We start from the raw sequence: 12,813 nt of genomic DNA, 5'->3' as shown, positions 1-12,813 counted from the left end.
TCTTCTTGACCCAACCTTAGTTCCTATAAGTTCTATTGACACTCAATTTTTTCCTCACACAATCAATGTGTTTTCCATTTAATCAAGTCCTGACTATTTTCCTGTCACAGACTGTCCCTTAGTTTTTTTTTGCCTACCCACCCTATTTTCTTAATCTTGTATTCATTTATAAGCTATTAAATCTCGAGCTTCTTTCAATTCTGATGAGAGAAATTTTGACCTGAAATGTCCGGCTTGTTGAGTATTTCTAGTATATTTTAGCTTTCCTTCAAATTTACAGCATCTGTAGCATTTTTGCATTTGCTTCCACCTATTTTAAATGAGAAGGTGTAAGCAAACCCCAATGTCTCCAGCTCCTGGATCTTTTCCTCTGGCTCTTTATCTCCTCTCAATCTTATTACTTAAAGTTGCTTCTGCAATATCAGCCAATTTGACTTTTCCCATTCCTCTTATTTGAATCTATCTCCCTCTGATGCTGTAGTATTATCTTGGTTTCAACTCTGACATTATCTCAAACCTACTTGGGCTGTGAGTGCTTTTGTTATATGCCAGAAGGGCTGCCATCTGGCTGAGATCGAATGTCAATTATTTGATTTCTCTTATTTCCCTCTGGACCACAATCCCAATACTAAACATTGAACCATAATTCCCTCATGTCACCTCGTTCTGATTTTTTTCTCTGACCCACCCAACCCTCTCATTCCCCCCATTACTCTAATCTCTTGGGCTAAAATTTTTTCCACAGTTGCCATCCTCATAAAGCCCCTTTAGAATACTGTACATAAACAGAACTATCCGAGCAGCCAAACTGACTCCAATTTTAACTCGGAATCGTGCGGTCTCTTGGAGGGAGCGGAGGTTCAGTTGCAGGATATAGTTATTACGAGAGAGGAAGTGCTAGGGCTTTTAGGTAGCGTAAGGACGGATAAAGCTCCGGGGCCTGATGGTATTTATCCCAGGCTGCTTAGGGAGGCGAAAGATGAAATTGCTGGGCCTCTGGCGCACATCTTTGTCTCTTCTTTGGACACAGGTGAGGTCCCAGAAGACTGGAGGGTAGCAAATGTGGTCCCGTTGTTCAAAAAAGGTAGTAGGGATAACCCTGGGAATTATAGGCCGGTGAGTTTGACGTCGGTGGTAGGGAAGTTAATGGAAAAAATACTTAGGGGTAGGATGTATGAGCATTTGGAGCGTTGCGATCTGATTAGGGATACGCAACATGGCTTTGTTAGAGGGAGGTCTTGCCTTACAAATCTGGTGGAATTCTTTGAGGAGGTGACAAAAACGGTTGACGATGGGAGAGCCGTTGATGTCATCTATATGGATTTCAGTAAGGCGTTTGACAAAGTCCCTCACGGTAGGCTGGTAGAAAAGGTTAAGGCGCATGGGATACGAGGCCAGGTAGCTAGGTGGATTGAGAACTGGTTGGGAAATAGGAGACAGAGGGTAGTTGTGGAGGGTACCTTGTCGGGCTGGAGGCCAGTGACCAGTGGTGTGCCGCAGGGCTCGGTACTGGGACCTCTCCTCTTTGTAGTCTACATAAATGACTTAGAAGAGGGAGTAGGTGGTGTGATCAGCAAGTTTGCTGATGACACCAAGATGGCAGGGTTGGCGGGTACAGAACTGGATTGTCAGGTGATACAACAGGATATAGATAGGTTGGTGCAGTGGGCAGATAGGTGGCAGATGGCATTTAATCCTGACAAATGCGAGGTGATGCATTTTGGAAGGAATAATGCAGAGAGGAGCTATGTGATAAAAGGTAGGCCGATTAGGAGTATAGACGTACAGAGGGACCTGGGAGTGCAGGTTCACAAATCCATGAAGGTTGCGTCACAAGTGGAGAACGTTGTTAGGAAGGCTTATGGGATGTTAGCCTTTATAGGAAGGGGCTTAGAGTATAAAAGCTGCCGTCTAATGCTTCAGTTATACAGAACATTGGTTAGGCCGCATTTGGAGTACTGCGTCCAGTTCTGGTCACCTTATTACCGGAAGGACGTGGAGTCTCTGGAAAGGGTGCAGAGGAGGTTTACCAGGATGTTGCCTGGCATGGGGGGACTGGGTTACGAGGAGAGATTGAAGAGACTGGGGCTATTCTCCTTGGAAAGACGGAGATTGAGAGGGGACATGATAGAGGTATATAAGATACTGAAGGGAATAGATAGAGTTAATAGTGAGAGACTGCTCCCTAGACTGGGTACGAACACAAGAGGTCATCACTTAAGGGTGAGGGGGGGGAGGTATAATTTGGAGGTAAGAGGAAGGTTCTTTACGCAGAGAGTTGTGGGGGTCTGGAATGCGCTACCGAGTAGGGTGGTGGAGGCAGGAACGTTGGACTCGTTTAAGATGCAGTTAGATAGGCACATGAGTGAAACGAGAATGGAGGGATATGGTAGGGGCTATTAAATAGGGTTAAACCTCGGGAGACACCGGAAGGGCAGGCTGTATGATTAATATTTTTTGTCTTTATTCCACAGGTGGAGGTCCACCTCGTGTCAAGCGAGGGGCATGCACACGGCGGGTCGTGCGTGGGCTGCTCTTGGAAGTCCAGGAGTGGCCTAGTACTTCATGTCGGTGTGTGTGCTTGATCCTGGACCGATAGACGGGCTCCACAACAGCTCAGTGACTAGCACTGCTAGCTGTGCAGATACATGGATTTGGGCCTGTGTCTGTGGGAGTTTGCGCATTCTCCCTGTGGTTGCGTGGGTTTCCTCCGGGCGCTCCGGTTTCCTCCCACACCCCAAAGATGTGCTCTTAGGCTAATTGGTTTCCACCAAATTGACACTATTTCTTCCCTGAATCTGACTGAGTAGGGTCCCATTCGTAGACATGCAGGGTAGAATAGGTGTAGGGCGATGCGGCGGCGCGGGCTCGTTGGGCCGAAGGGCCTGTTTCCCGTGCTGGGTTGTTCTTTGTTCTCTTTGTTCCTTCTGCCTGCTCCAAATTGGACAGGAGATCAATTAAAATGATCAGGCTGCCTTTCCGCTATGTCCCAATCTTGACTTGTTCTTTTTAAACAGGTGAGCAGGACACCGACAGGAAGGCAGCTGGACCCTCCTTTAAATATACATATCTATTCAATGATGTCAATTCTAGTTGGAGGTTGAAGTTTGGGAGAAGTGTTGCCCTCACCTTCAGACCATACCTGCTGGGAGCTACAAATGGTCACAAGAGGTTCAGGTATATCATGCTAAAAATATATATATTTTAAGTTGTGAGTGATGAGGAACACCCACGTTGCAAAAGGAAGCCTTCAGCTTTCCATCGCTCTCTTTCCTGTCACAAAAATGATAACGTCCATTTGCCCTCATCTCCCATCCCACTAGATTAGCTTGTGATATTTCAGCCCATCATTATGATGTGTTTCCTAATGCTGTCTGCTTTCTTGGACTTTCCATTCAGAACACCTCTATATGTTCTTCCATTGCCTTGACTGCTGTTTACCTGACACTTTCACAGGCAACTCTATCAGTATTCCTGTTCATTTAGTATCTCTGAATACCACCTACATTTTATCTATTCATGCTCCAATCAAGTATATAGTATTCAATTCCGCCCAATGATCTTGTCTACACTGCTTTGACAAATCAATTTTGTTCGCAAGATTCTAACTTCCCTATGTAGCTCATCACTTCAACACCCCCCTTCCCCCCACACCGACCATTCATTTCCACTTACAGTATCCTACATCATATTATCTAAGGTCAATGCCAGCTTCAATTTTTCATGGCCACACTTTTAGTATTCTGGTCTGTACACTAATTTCAGACCTTGACTATTCCCTCTATTTTCCTCCCTGTTTCTTTCATTCAATAGCACCTGTACGCAAAGCAGATTAGCAATTGTTTGAAGCATTAAGCTCAAATTTTTGTTTCCTAACTAAGGGGAACAAATTGACAATAGAAAAATGAACAAACAGTAGGAAAACCCACTGATAAGAAGTTATTTAGCACACCACAAGTCAACAAAACATAGAATGAATGCTATGAATTAGGAGCAGGAATAGGCCACTCGACCCTTCGAGCCTACTCCATCATTCACTAAGATCATGGCTGATCTGACTATAACCTCAACTCTGCATTTCTGCCTATTCCTGATAACCTTTCACCTCCTTGCTTATCAAGAATCTATCTACCTCTGGCTTAAAATATTCAAAGCCTCTGTTTCCACTGTCTTTTTAGGAAAAGAGTTCCAAAGATTCACAACCCACTCAGAGAAAAAAATTCTGTTTGCCTATATCTTAAATGAGCAAACATTTATTTTTAAAGTGAACCTGTAGTCCTAGATTTTCTTGCAAGAGGAAACATCTCTTCCACATCCAGCCTGCCGAGGCCATTCAAGATCTTGTATGTTTCAATTAAGTTGCCCCTAACTCTGCTAAACTCCAATAGGTACAAGCCTAGTCTCTATAACCTTTCCTCATAAGAAAATTAGCCCATCCCAGATATTAGTCTAGTAAACCTCTTTGAATTGCTTCCAATGCATTTACACTCTTCCTCATATACGGAGGCCAATATTGTATACGGTATTCCAGATGTGGTCTTACTGATGTTCTATATAACTGAAGCAATTTTGCTTGCAATAAGCAATAACATCCTATTAGCTTTCCTCATTACTTGCTGTACCTGCACACTAACCTTTTGCAATGCATGCATTTGAACACCCAAATCCCTCTGCATCTCAGAGCTCTGTAATCTCTCACTATTTAGATAAAATGCTTTTTATTATTCATCCTGCCAGAATAATTTCACATTTTCCCACATTGTACTCCATTTGCCAAATCTTTGTCTTCACACTTACCCTATCTATTTCCCTTGTAGTCTCCTTATGATTTCTTCACAACTTAATTTCCAACTAAAAAAGTCTCATCAGAAAATTTACCAATCATAATTTAGGTCCCTTTATCCAAGTCATTTATAGAAAATGATAAGAAGTTGAGGACCAGCACTGATTCCTGTGACACACCAGTCATTACACCTTGTTATCTAAAAAAGTTCCTGAGAGAAAAAAATTCTGCTCCTCTGTGTCTTAAATGGGCAATTTTGCACCTACTCACTGTTTCCTGTTAGCCAGCCAATCTTTTATCCATGTCTCTATGTTACGTCCCACACCATGAGCTTTCTTCTACAATCATCTTTGATGTGGCACCTTATCAAATGCCTTCTGGAAATCTAAATACAACACATCAATTGGTTTCCCTTTATCCACAGCACATGTTACTTCTTCAAAGAACTCCAGTTGGTAAACCTGATTTCCCTTTCACAAAAATATGTTGACTGTGCTTGATTATCCCAACTTTTTTCCTAAGTGCTGTGCTATAATGTCTTTAATAATAGCTTGTAACATTTTCCCAATGACAGATGTAATGCAACTGGCCTGTAGTTCCTGCTTTCTTTTTCCTTTTTTGAATAAATGAGTTACATTTTCTATTTTCCAACATAACGGCACTTTCCCAAATCTAGGGAATTTGGAAAATTCAAACAAATTGATGAGATAGCTCACTAGCCGCTTCGTTAAAGACCATAGGACGAAATCACTCTGGACCCGCTGACTTGTCAGCCTACAGCTCCACCAATTTGCTCAGTAACACTTCACCGATTATTATCATCTTCTTGAGTTCCATTCTATCTCTTGATTTACAGCTAATTCTGGGAATTTACTTTCTTTCTCCCATAGTGAAGATTGACATTAACCTGTTCAATTCATCTGCCATTTCCTTATTGCTTGAAACTGTGGCAATGTGAATTTTGCCACTTTCCATGCAATCTCTCTGAGTAAGGTTGATAACTTCAAATCAATTGATGGTGAATTAGGACAATTACGTTGTTCCCCAAAGAACAGATTTGAGGTTGCCCACATTAACCAGGATGTATAGAATTGTTGGGGGACTTTAGAGCATTATCTATGTAGTTTTCCAGCTAGTTCCAAAAATTTACTCACCTTCATTTCTGAATTCTCAGATGTAAACAAAAATATATAGTGCATTACTTAGTTCTGGTTTCCATCAATTTAGCGTTTTTGTAATTATACTTTCTCTATTCTTTAGCGTTCATACGTGTTCTTGTAACGACTAGTAACCTGGATTTTAAAGTCAAAATGTAAAGAAATTTAAAAGCTGCTATAAGAACTGGACAGAGCACAATTTCAATCCCATTGACCAGAATCGGCAAGTAAAGCCCCGAATGTCCAGCCAATATATAATCTCTGTGCACTCAGTATCTGCCGGCATAGGAGATTGGAGTAGCAGGTAATTCCTTGTTGATAGAATCATCTCTGTCTAATGGTAAATTCGTATTACTAATCTTGAAACATTTGAGGTAAGGTAGCCTGTCTGAGTGTTATTTGTGAAATCACACGAACTTAACTCACTTTTTTTTTCCCTTTTAAACCCTAATATTCTTATTGCAATCCATAACCTGTTTATTTTAATGTAATAAGCTAACATAAAATAAATCATAACAGAATGATTGATAAACCAGCATATCCATAAACTGTTTATTTTAATATAATAAGCTAACTTAAAATAAATCATATAAGAATGACTTATTGAGAAACCAGCACATCCATAAACTGTTTATTTTAATAACTTCACTTTTATAAAAAAAATCATAAAATAATGATTTATTGATAAACCAGCATATCAGAGAGAGAAAGTTAAGCATTTAGAGCTGTTTTATTTCTATCACAACATTGCAATGATTGTTGCTCCTTTTGAGCTTCTATTCTAGGTGCTGTGAACCGTGGGGATCGTTTGTTCACACCGGAACCTTTGTGCGTGCGATTTTACGTGGGCGAACAGTACGTCTGTGGCACGGGAAGATGGAGGTGCCGGAGGAAGAAGCTATTCGCGAGTTCGTGACGGTTACGGGCGTCGAGGAGGAGCGGGCCCGCTTCTACCTGGAGTCCGCCGACTGGGATCTGCAGGTCAGGCCGGTATTCGGGGGGGAAGGGGGAAGCCCGAGGGCGGCTCACCCCACCGGTGGCGGGGCCGTAAGTTTGGGCCTGTGGGCAGTGTCCTGTTAAATGGCGCCGGGTTAGCGCGGTTTCCCTCCCCTCCACCGTCCCTGCCCCGCTTTTTTATAATGTGATCCGGCTCAGGAACCGCAAAATGCCGGCCCGATTCGGCTCCCCCACTGATGGGGTTGAGTCCCAGGGTTTTTTTTTGAATGGTGATTCAGCATTTTTTTTTAACCGCAGTGCGGGAGCCAGGCCTGCATGAGGGGATCTGGGTTCAGTGAGTCAGTGGCCCTGAGTGGAAGATAACTGCAAACGGGCCGGGGGGAGCTTGGATTGTGGACAGAGCTTTGCTCGGTGTTACTATCAAGTGTTGATGCAATTAAAGAATTGTGACCCATGTAGGAACTTGGTGATCAGGCTTTATGGATAGATTAGCTTTTTTAAAACATGCTATCTGCTGCAGGAAGGTAGGGATTTAGTCTGCAATGACACCCCACCCCACTCCACTCCACTTTGAGATGGAGTCAGCCTTGTCCATTAAAGTCCCTGACATCTAAGATCTTGATCAAGGTGCTGATCACCAGAAAAGGGAGGCGATGGCTTACTGGTATCACCGCTATACTGTTAATCGAGAAATTCAGATGATATTCTGGGACCTGACTTTGAATCCCACCACAGCAGATGGTGGAATTTGAATTCAGTACAAATGATCTGGAATTAAGAATCTACTGATGACCATGAAACCATTGTCAATTGTTGAAAAAACTCACCTGGTTTACTACTGGCCTTTACTGGGCAGCATGGTGATGCAGTGGTTAGCACTACTGTCTGACAATGCCAAGGATATGGATTTGATTCACAGCTTAGTTCACTGTCTGTGTGAAGATTGCACATTCTCCCTGTGTCTGTGTGGACTTCTTCCGTGTACTCTGGTTTCCTCCCACAGTCCAAAGATGTGCGGGTTAGGTGGATTGGCCATGCTAGTCAGGGGGACTAGCTAGGGTAAATGCATGGGGTAGGTAGGACCTGAATGGGAGTGTGGTGGGTGCAGACTTGATGGCCAAATGACTTCCTTCTGCACTGAAGGATTCTTTGAAAAGTCTGGTATCTGGCATTGGATGCAGACAACTAGAACATCAGGGGGATCAGTATTATCACTAATCTACCTTCTGCCAAGTAAAAGTAGGTGTCAGTAATGAAGTTTATGAGAAACCAAGGTTTGGGATGGCAACTATCAGAAGGCAATGCTTGAATCTCACATGTTCAAACACATCTAGGGTTGAATGCTACCTGTCTAGCAAGCAAAGGCTCAAACTGTCATTGCCTAGTGGCTGTTGAGTGGTGGGGGAGCGGAAATGGGCAGGCTGTCTAGGAACAACCTGGCTTCAAGATGATGCCCGTTTTGATAATGAAGCAGAACAAATGCATCTCAAATGGCAACTTTGCTAAATCTGATCAATGGATCAGAATGGTCTCCTGAATTATGAGTTGACTCATTGATGGGAAGTGAATGACTTGTCACTGGAGTTAAGATTTGTCTCATTCCACACTGCCCATAACCCCACAAGTAAATGTCTTAATGAATAGACTTGACCTAATCAGGCAAGCAGCTCAAAAATCAGAACTTTTTCACTGAAAAGTTAGGGAGGAATCTTATTGTGGATTTCAAAATTATCATAGGTTTTGAGAGCATAAATAGTGCTCTCAAATAGTACATTTTTGGGCTATTTCAGCAAGAAGGCTTAGACTCAAGAATACTGTGGAGAATGAAAGAGGAAATTCAAAGCTTTTCCACTCGGACGTTGATTATTTCATCTCAAGTCACTGAGACAAATAGCACTCATTAAAAGAAAATGGATAGATATTCAAATCGAGGAAATGGGATAAAAGTTGACAGTTCTAGTTATAAAGCCAACACTTGTACAATAGAGTAAAAAACCTACTGCTGTGAATCTCCTTAATAAATGGAAAAGTGACACAATTGAAGGTGAAAACAAGTTACCTTTAGAGAAAAGTTCCAGGAAGAAATGAGGAAGCTTAAAAGGGCAAAGTACAAAATGAGAACAACTGTAGTTAAAGTTTATTTATTAGTCACAAGTAAGGCTTATATTGTGACTAATAAATTAACTACAGTTTTTGTCATTTTGTTCTTTGTAGCTAAAAAGGTTTAGATGGAAGAAAATGCTTTAAAAGCAAAGAGCAATCAAATTAGTTTCATGTAGACAATGACTTCCTTGGACCATAAAAATATTTTTCCATTCAGAGTGGATGCCACTTGCGAAACCTAAATTGATAAACCCCTGCTTTAGTCCTGATCTATCAAGAGTGCTGCTTGGAACTCCAACAACATCAACTGTCTTCAGTCAAATGATAGTTCTCCATCTGTTAACCCAGAAATTCAATATTAGTAGGTTATTTGACAGGGAGGTAATGGAGGAGAGCTGTGTCTTATTCTGACTCCATATCAGCACTCTCCAGCAAGAGTTACTGGATACCGAGATCCCTGGTTAAGTTTATTCCTAGCTGGCCTAGAACATCAAATCCATTTGTAGCATCCCCCTGCTATCACCATTTGTTGAGGTCAGCTAATTTGCAGACTGAATTGATTTGGTGAACTTCTGGTCTGTATGCAGACTAACTTAACATCTGAGGACGAGCAATGTTATATTTTAATCATTTTTTGAATCATGAGATTTGGTATAGATAATGCACCATGTCCTTGAATTCACTGGTTTAATAAACAAATTCAGATTTGAATGGCTCAGAAAATGCCGTAGAGGGTTGCTTGCTGCTAAACATTTTCAACAGCCATGAATAGTTAAGATATGCTTAACATCAGTTGCTAAGTCTGATTCCTGCTGCTTTTTTTTTTGAACGTCAAATGAAATGCTCATCTTGCATTTCAAAGATGCAACAGTGATAATTCAGTCATTTTGTCTTCACATGAAATGCCTGAAGCATTCCATGGGGATATAATGGCCTAAAGAAACCAAGAGATCCTGTCAGGACAGGCTAACGTTTTTATATTAAGCCTGAAATGCAAATATTTGTACAACCACAATAAAGTTAACTTGAAGTTTGAGAAAGGGCTTCAGTATTGTATGTTTGGTTGCAGCTTGCCCTGGGCAGCTTTTATGAAGAAGGCGGTGACGATGATGTGATAACACTTCCACAGCCTGAACCCAGTACAGGTCCAAGAACCATAGCACCAAGGTGAGAGTTTTATGCTTGTCAGACTTTGTGTGGTTGTTACTGCTTTCCTATTTCATTATTCTCCTCTATCATCTCATTAGCTTTTGAAACTTGCTGGGGCATGGATCTTCTGTCATATCTGATTTTGGCCCAAGTACCTAATCTTTGTGTTAACTTTAATTTTCCAATGCAGCCCATTGGGTAGCGACTGATCAGGAGACTTGCAGCTAAGTGACCTGCTAAAACAAAGTGTTGTATCTCTGCACCATATCCTAAAATGGTTGGGAAATAAGAATCCCGCTGGTGTGCCTGTCTGAAGTTAAGATCAGTGATTGAGGTAGAAAGTGTTATGCTCACCATTTAATTCTTGCTGACCTAGATGCACTCTTTGCCAACAGCGGATGTGAAACAATGAAAAAAGTTCCATTTCCTTTAGCACAGGCATTTTATTGTAATGAGCATTATAAAATAAGCACAAAGTCAAGACTTGGTGTTCCAACCCATGAACTTGCATTTCACAACTGTTCGTACTTGCTACTTTTAAAACCTGTTCAAAGATATGTGGCTTTTAATTTGAATCCAAATTTTATTGTGGTTAATACATATTTGAGGCTAAGCTTAATAGTGGAGCTGCCAGGATTTATTTTTAACACTTTTACAGTAGCAAATCTGTTTGTTTCATTTTTCTGATGGCTAAGAATACAAAAACTAATAGTAATATAATTGGTTATATACCTTCAACAATTGTTAGTTACTGGAAATGTGCAAACCCTGTGAAACTAAAAGGGTTGTGAAAAGATTCCCTGATTTAGACACGTGGTGTATAAGTATATTGGAATAGCTGAGAATGTTGAGGTCATTGATTATTTTGTTTACTTTCATCTCTGTTTCCTTTACAATAGCATTCTCTGTCTCAATCCTCATTTATTTCATCTCAGATTTTACTTTTTGCTGCTCTGTTTGCTGGTGTAGTTGAATGATATGCTAAGCCATTTCTGGATATTTCTGTTCATGTGCAACATGTAGGCCATGACGCCTTGCACCTTCTTGAAAAAAATCTTTATCACCAGGCAATGGTCAGTTACCATGCTGAGACCCTTCTGGGACACTGGAATAAGTGTTTAGTCATTGTGTGTATGGTGGGGAAGAGAGGAAGGAACGTCAATTAATTTGTGTCTGAGCAGGGCAATATGTGGGAAGAGTAACTTTAATTATTAATCTTGTAAGGGACCAAAAGGGCATTGTTCTGGGGTAGGTAGGTTGTGTTTGCAGTGTGGGTTGTACTTAAAGAGCAGTAAAAAGTGGCCAATATTGCAGAAAAACAAGACATGTCACAGCTTTTCATTTTGCACTCATCAGGACACTATGCCAGAATATCAACGTAAGGTGAAATAGCAATTCATACTACGAGAAGAACATGCTAATCAGTTGGCAAATGGACTCTGGTGGAGGTGTTGCCATGGACATTGCACCAGGTGATGGTGACCAACAGTTAACTGCCAAGCATTGTTTGAAATTTAAACCAAGCAGCTTGACCCTGATTGGTCAAGCTTGCATAGTGAGCTTGGGTCGTATTTATAAGGTTGACAATAAGACCGATCTTACAATGTGTGCAAACATGTAAGCTTAATGCTGAAATAAGGTGCATCAGAGGCATCTTGAAGGATAATGGCCATGCTGATAGATTTGCACTTTATATCGCACAAACCCATGAACAAGCTCAACACCATCACCGAAAAGTGTGCAGTCTACCTCAGATTACCTTGGAAGAGTAGAGTATCTTAAATTTGAGGAACAGATGAAGCTTGCACTGCTAATATTTAGTAGTGGTATTAACCACCAATAGGATGCTGTCATCAAAAAAATGAGTAATGTGGTATATGAATTTCAGTGCCAGTGTCATGGTAGGTATATAGGCCATGCGTCTCAAAGACTGTACCCAACCAGACCCTGCTTACAAAACTCAGAACTGTGTCCCAACATTAGATTTGATTCCATGATTGCACAATATTTGGTAAAAATACTCAATATGCTGGGGATTATGCTGACAGCCAATTTAAGAAGTCAGTCAAACTTGCAGTATGGTGCATTTGGGTGTACTGGCAGTGACATCTATTAATATAGAGAGTCTAGTTTTTTGTTTATTAACTCAGTGAATTCGAGAATATTTACTCACCTTGCATCTGTTTCAGCTAAGCAAAATTACTTGGTCATAAATTTCAAACAATGCTTGGCAGCTAATGGTTGGTCGTCATCATTTGGTTCATTCTCCATGGCAACGTCTCGACCAAACAGAGTCCACTTGCCAACGATTCTCGGATAAATTGTTGTTCTTGCCTTGTATCAGTATTGTTGCATAGTGCCTTGATGAGTGCCAGACCAAAAGCTTCGACATGTCTTTTTTTCAGCAATACTCAAGTTCTGTACCAACAAGCAAATATAAAGCATTCAGTGTTATAAATACAGATGTCGTTAATCAGTCTTGATGATAGCATCATAATCACATAATGTGTTTTGCTAAGTAGCAAGTTATTTAACAGCACACTCCTATATTTTGATGCCGATTTATGTCAGATAAAATCTTTTTATTGATTCATCCTTTCATTTCTATCAGGCTGTAGCTCAGTTTTTAACATATCATCAGATCATTCTTCATTGTGTCATAAG

At 41.0% G+C, this 12,813-nt stretch overlaps 1 protein-coding gene across 1 annotated transcript in view; it reads left to right on the top strand.

Moving 5' to 3' along the window:
* The first annotated feature begins 6,784 nt into the window (after positions 1 to 6,784).
* nsfl1c (NSFL1 (p97) cofactor (p47)) overlaps positions 6,785 to 12,813 on the top strand; it is a 30,830-nt gene continuing 24,801 nt past the window's right edge. The window contains exons 1-2 of the mRNA XM_080204938.1: positions 6,785 to 6,921; positions 10,070 to 10,167. Of these exons, the coding sequence (XP_080061064.1) occupies positions 6,817 to 6,921; positions 10,070 to 10,167 (203 nt within the window). The 5' untranslated portion in view covers positions 6,785 to 6,816. The remainder of the gene's footprint in view (positions 6,922 to 10,069; positions 10,168 to 12,813) is intronic.

The sequence above is a fragment of the Carcharhinus amblyrhynchos genome, chromosome 16 (genome assembly GCF_965287045.1).
Source record: "Carcharhinus amblyrhynchos chromosome 16, sCarAmb.v2.hapA, whole genome shotgun sequence".
In the NCBI taxonomy this organism is placed as follows: Eukaryota; Metazoa; Chordata; class Chondrichthyes; order Carcharhiniformes; family Carcharhinidae; genus Carcharhinus; species Carcharhinus amblyrhynchos.
This window is presented reverse-complemented; position numbering and strand designations above follow the sequence as displayed.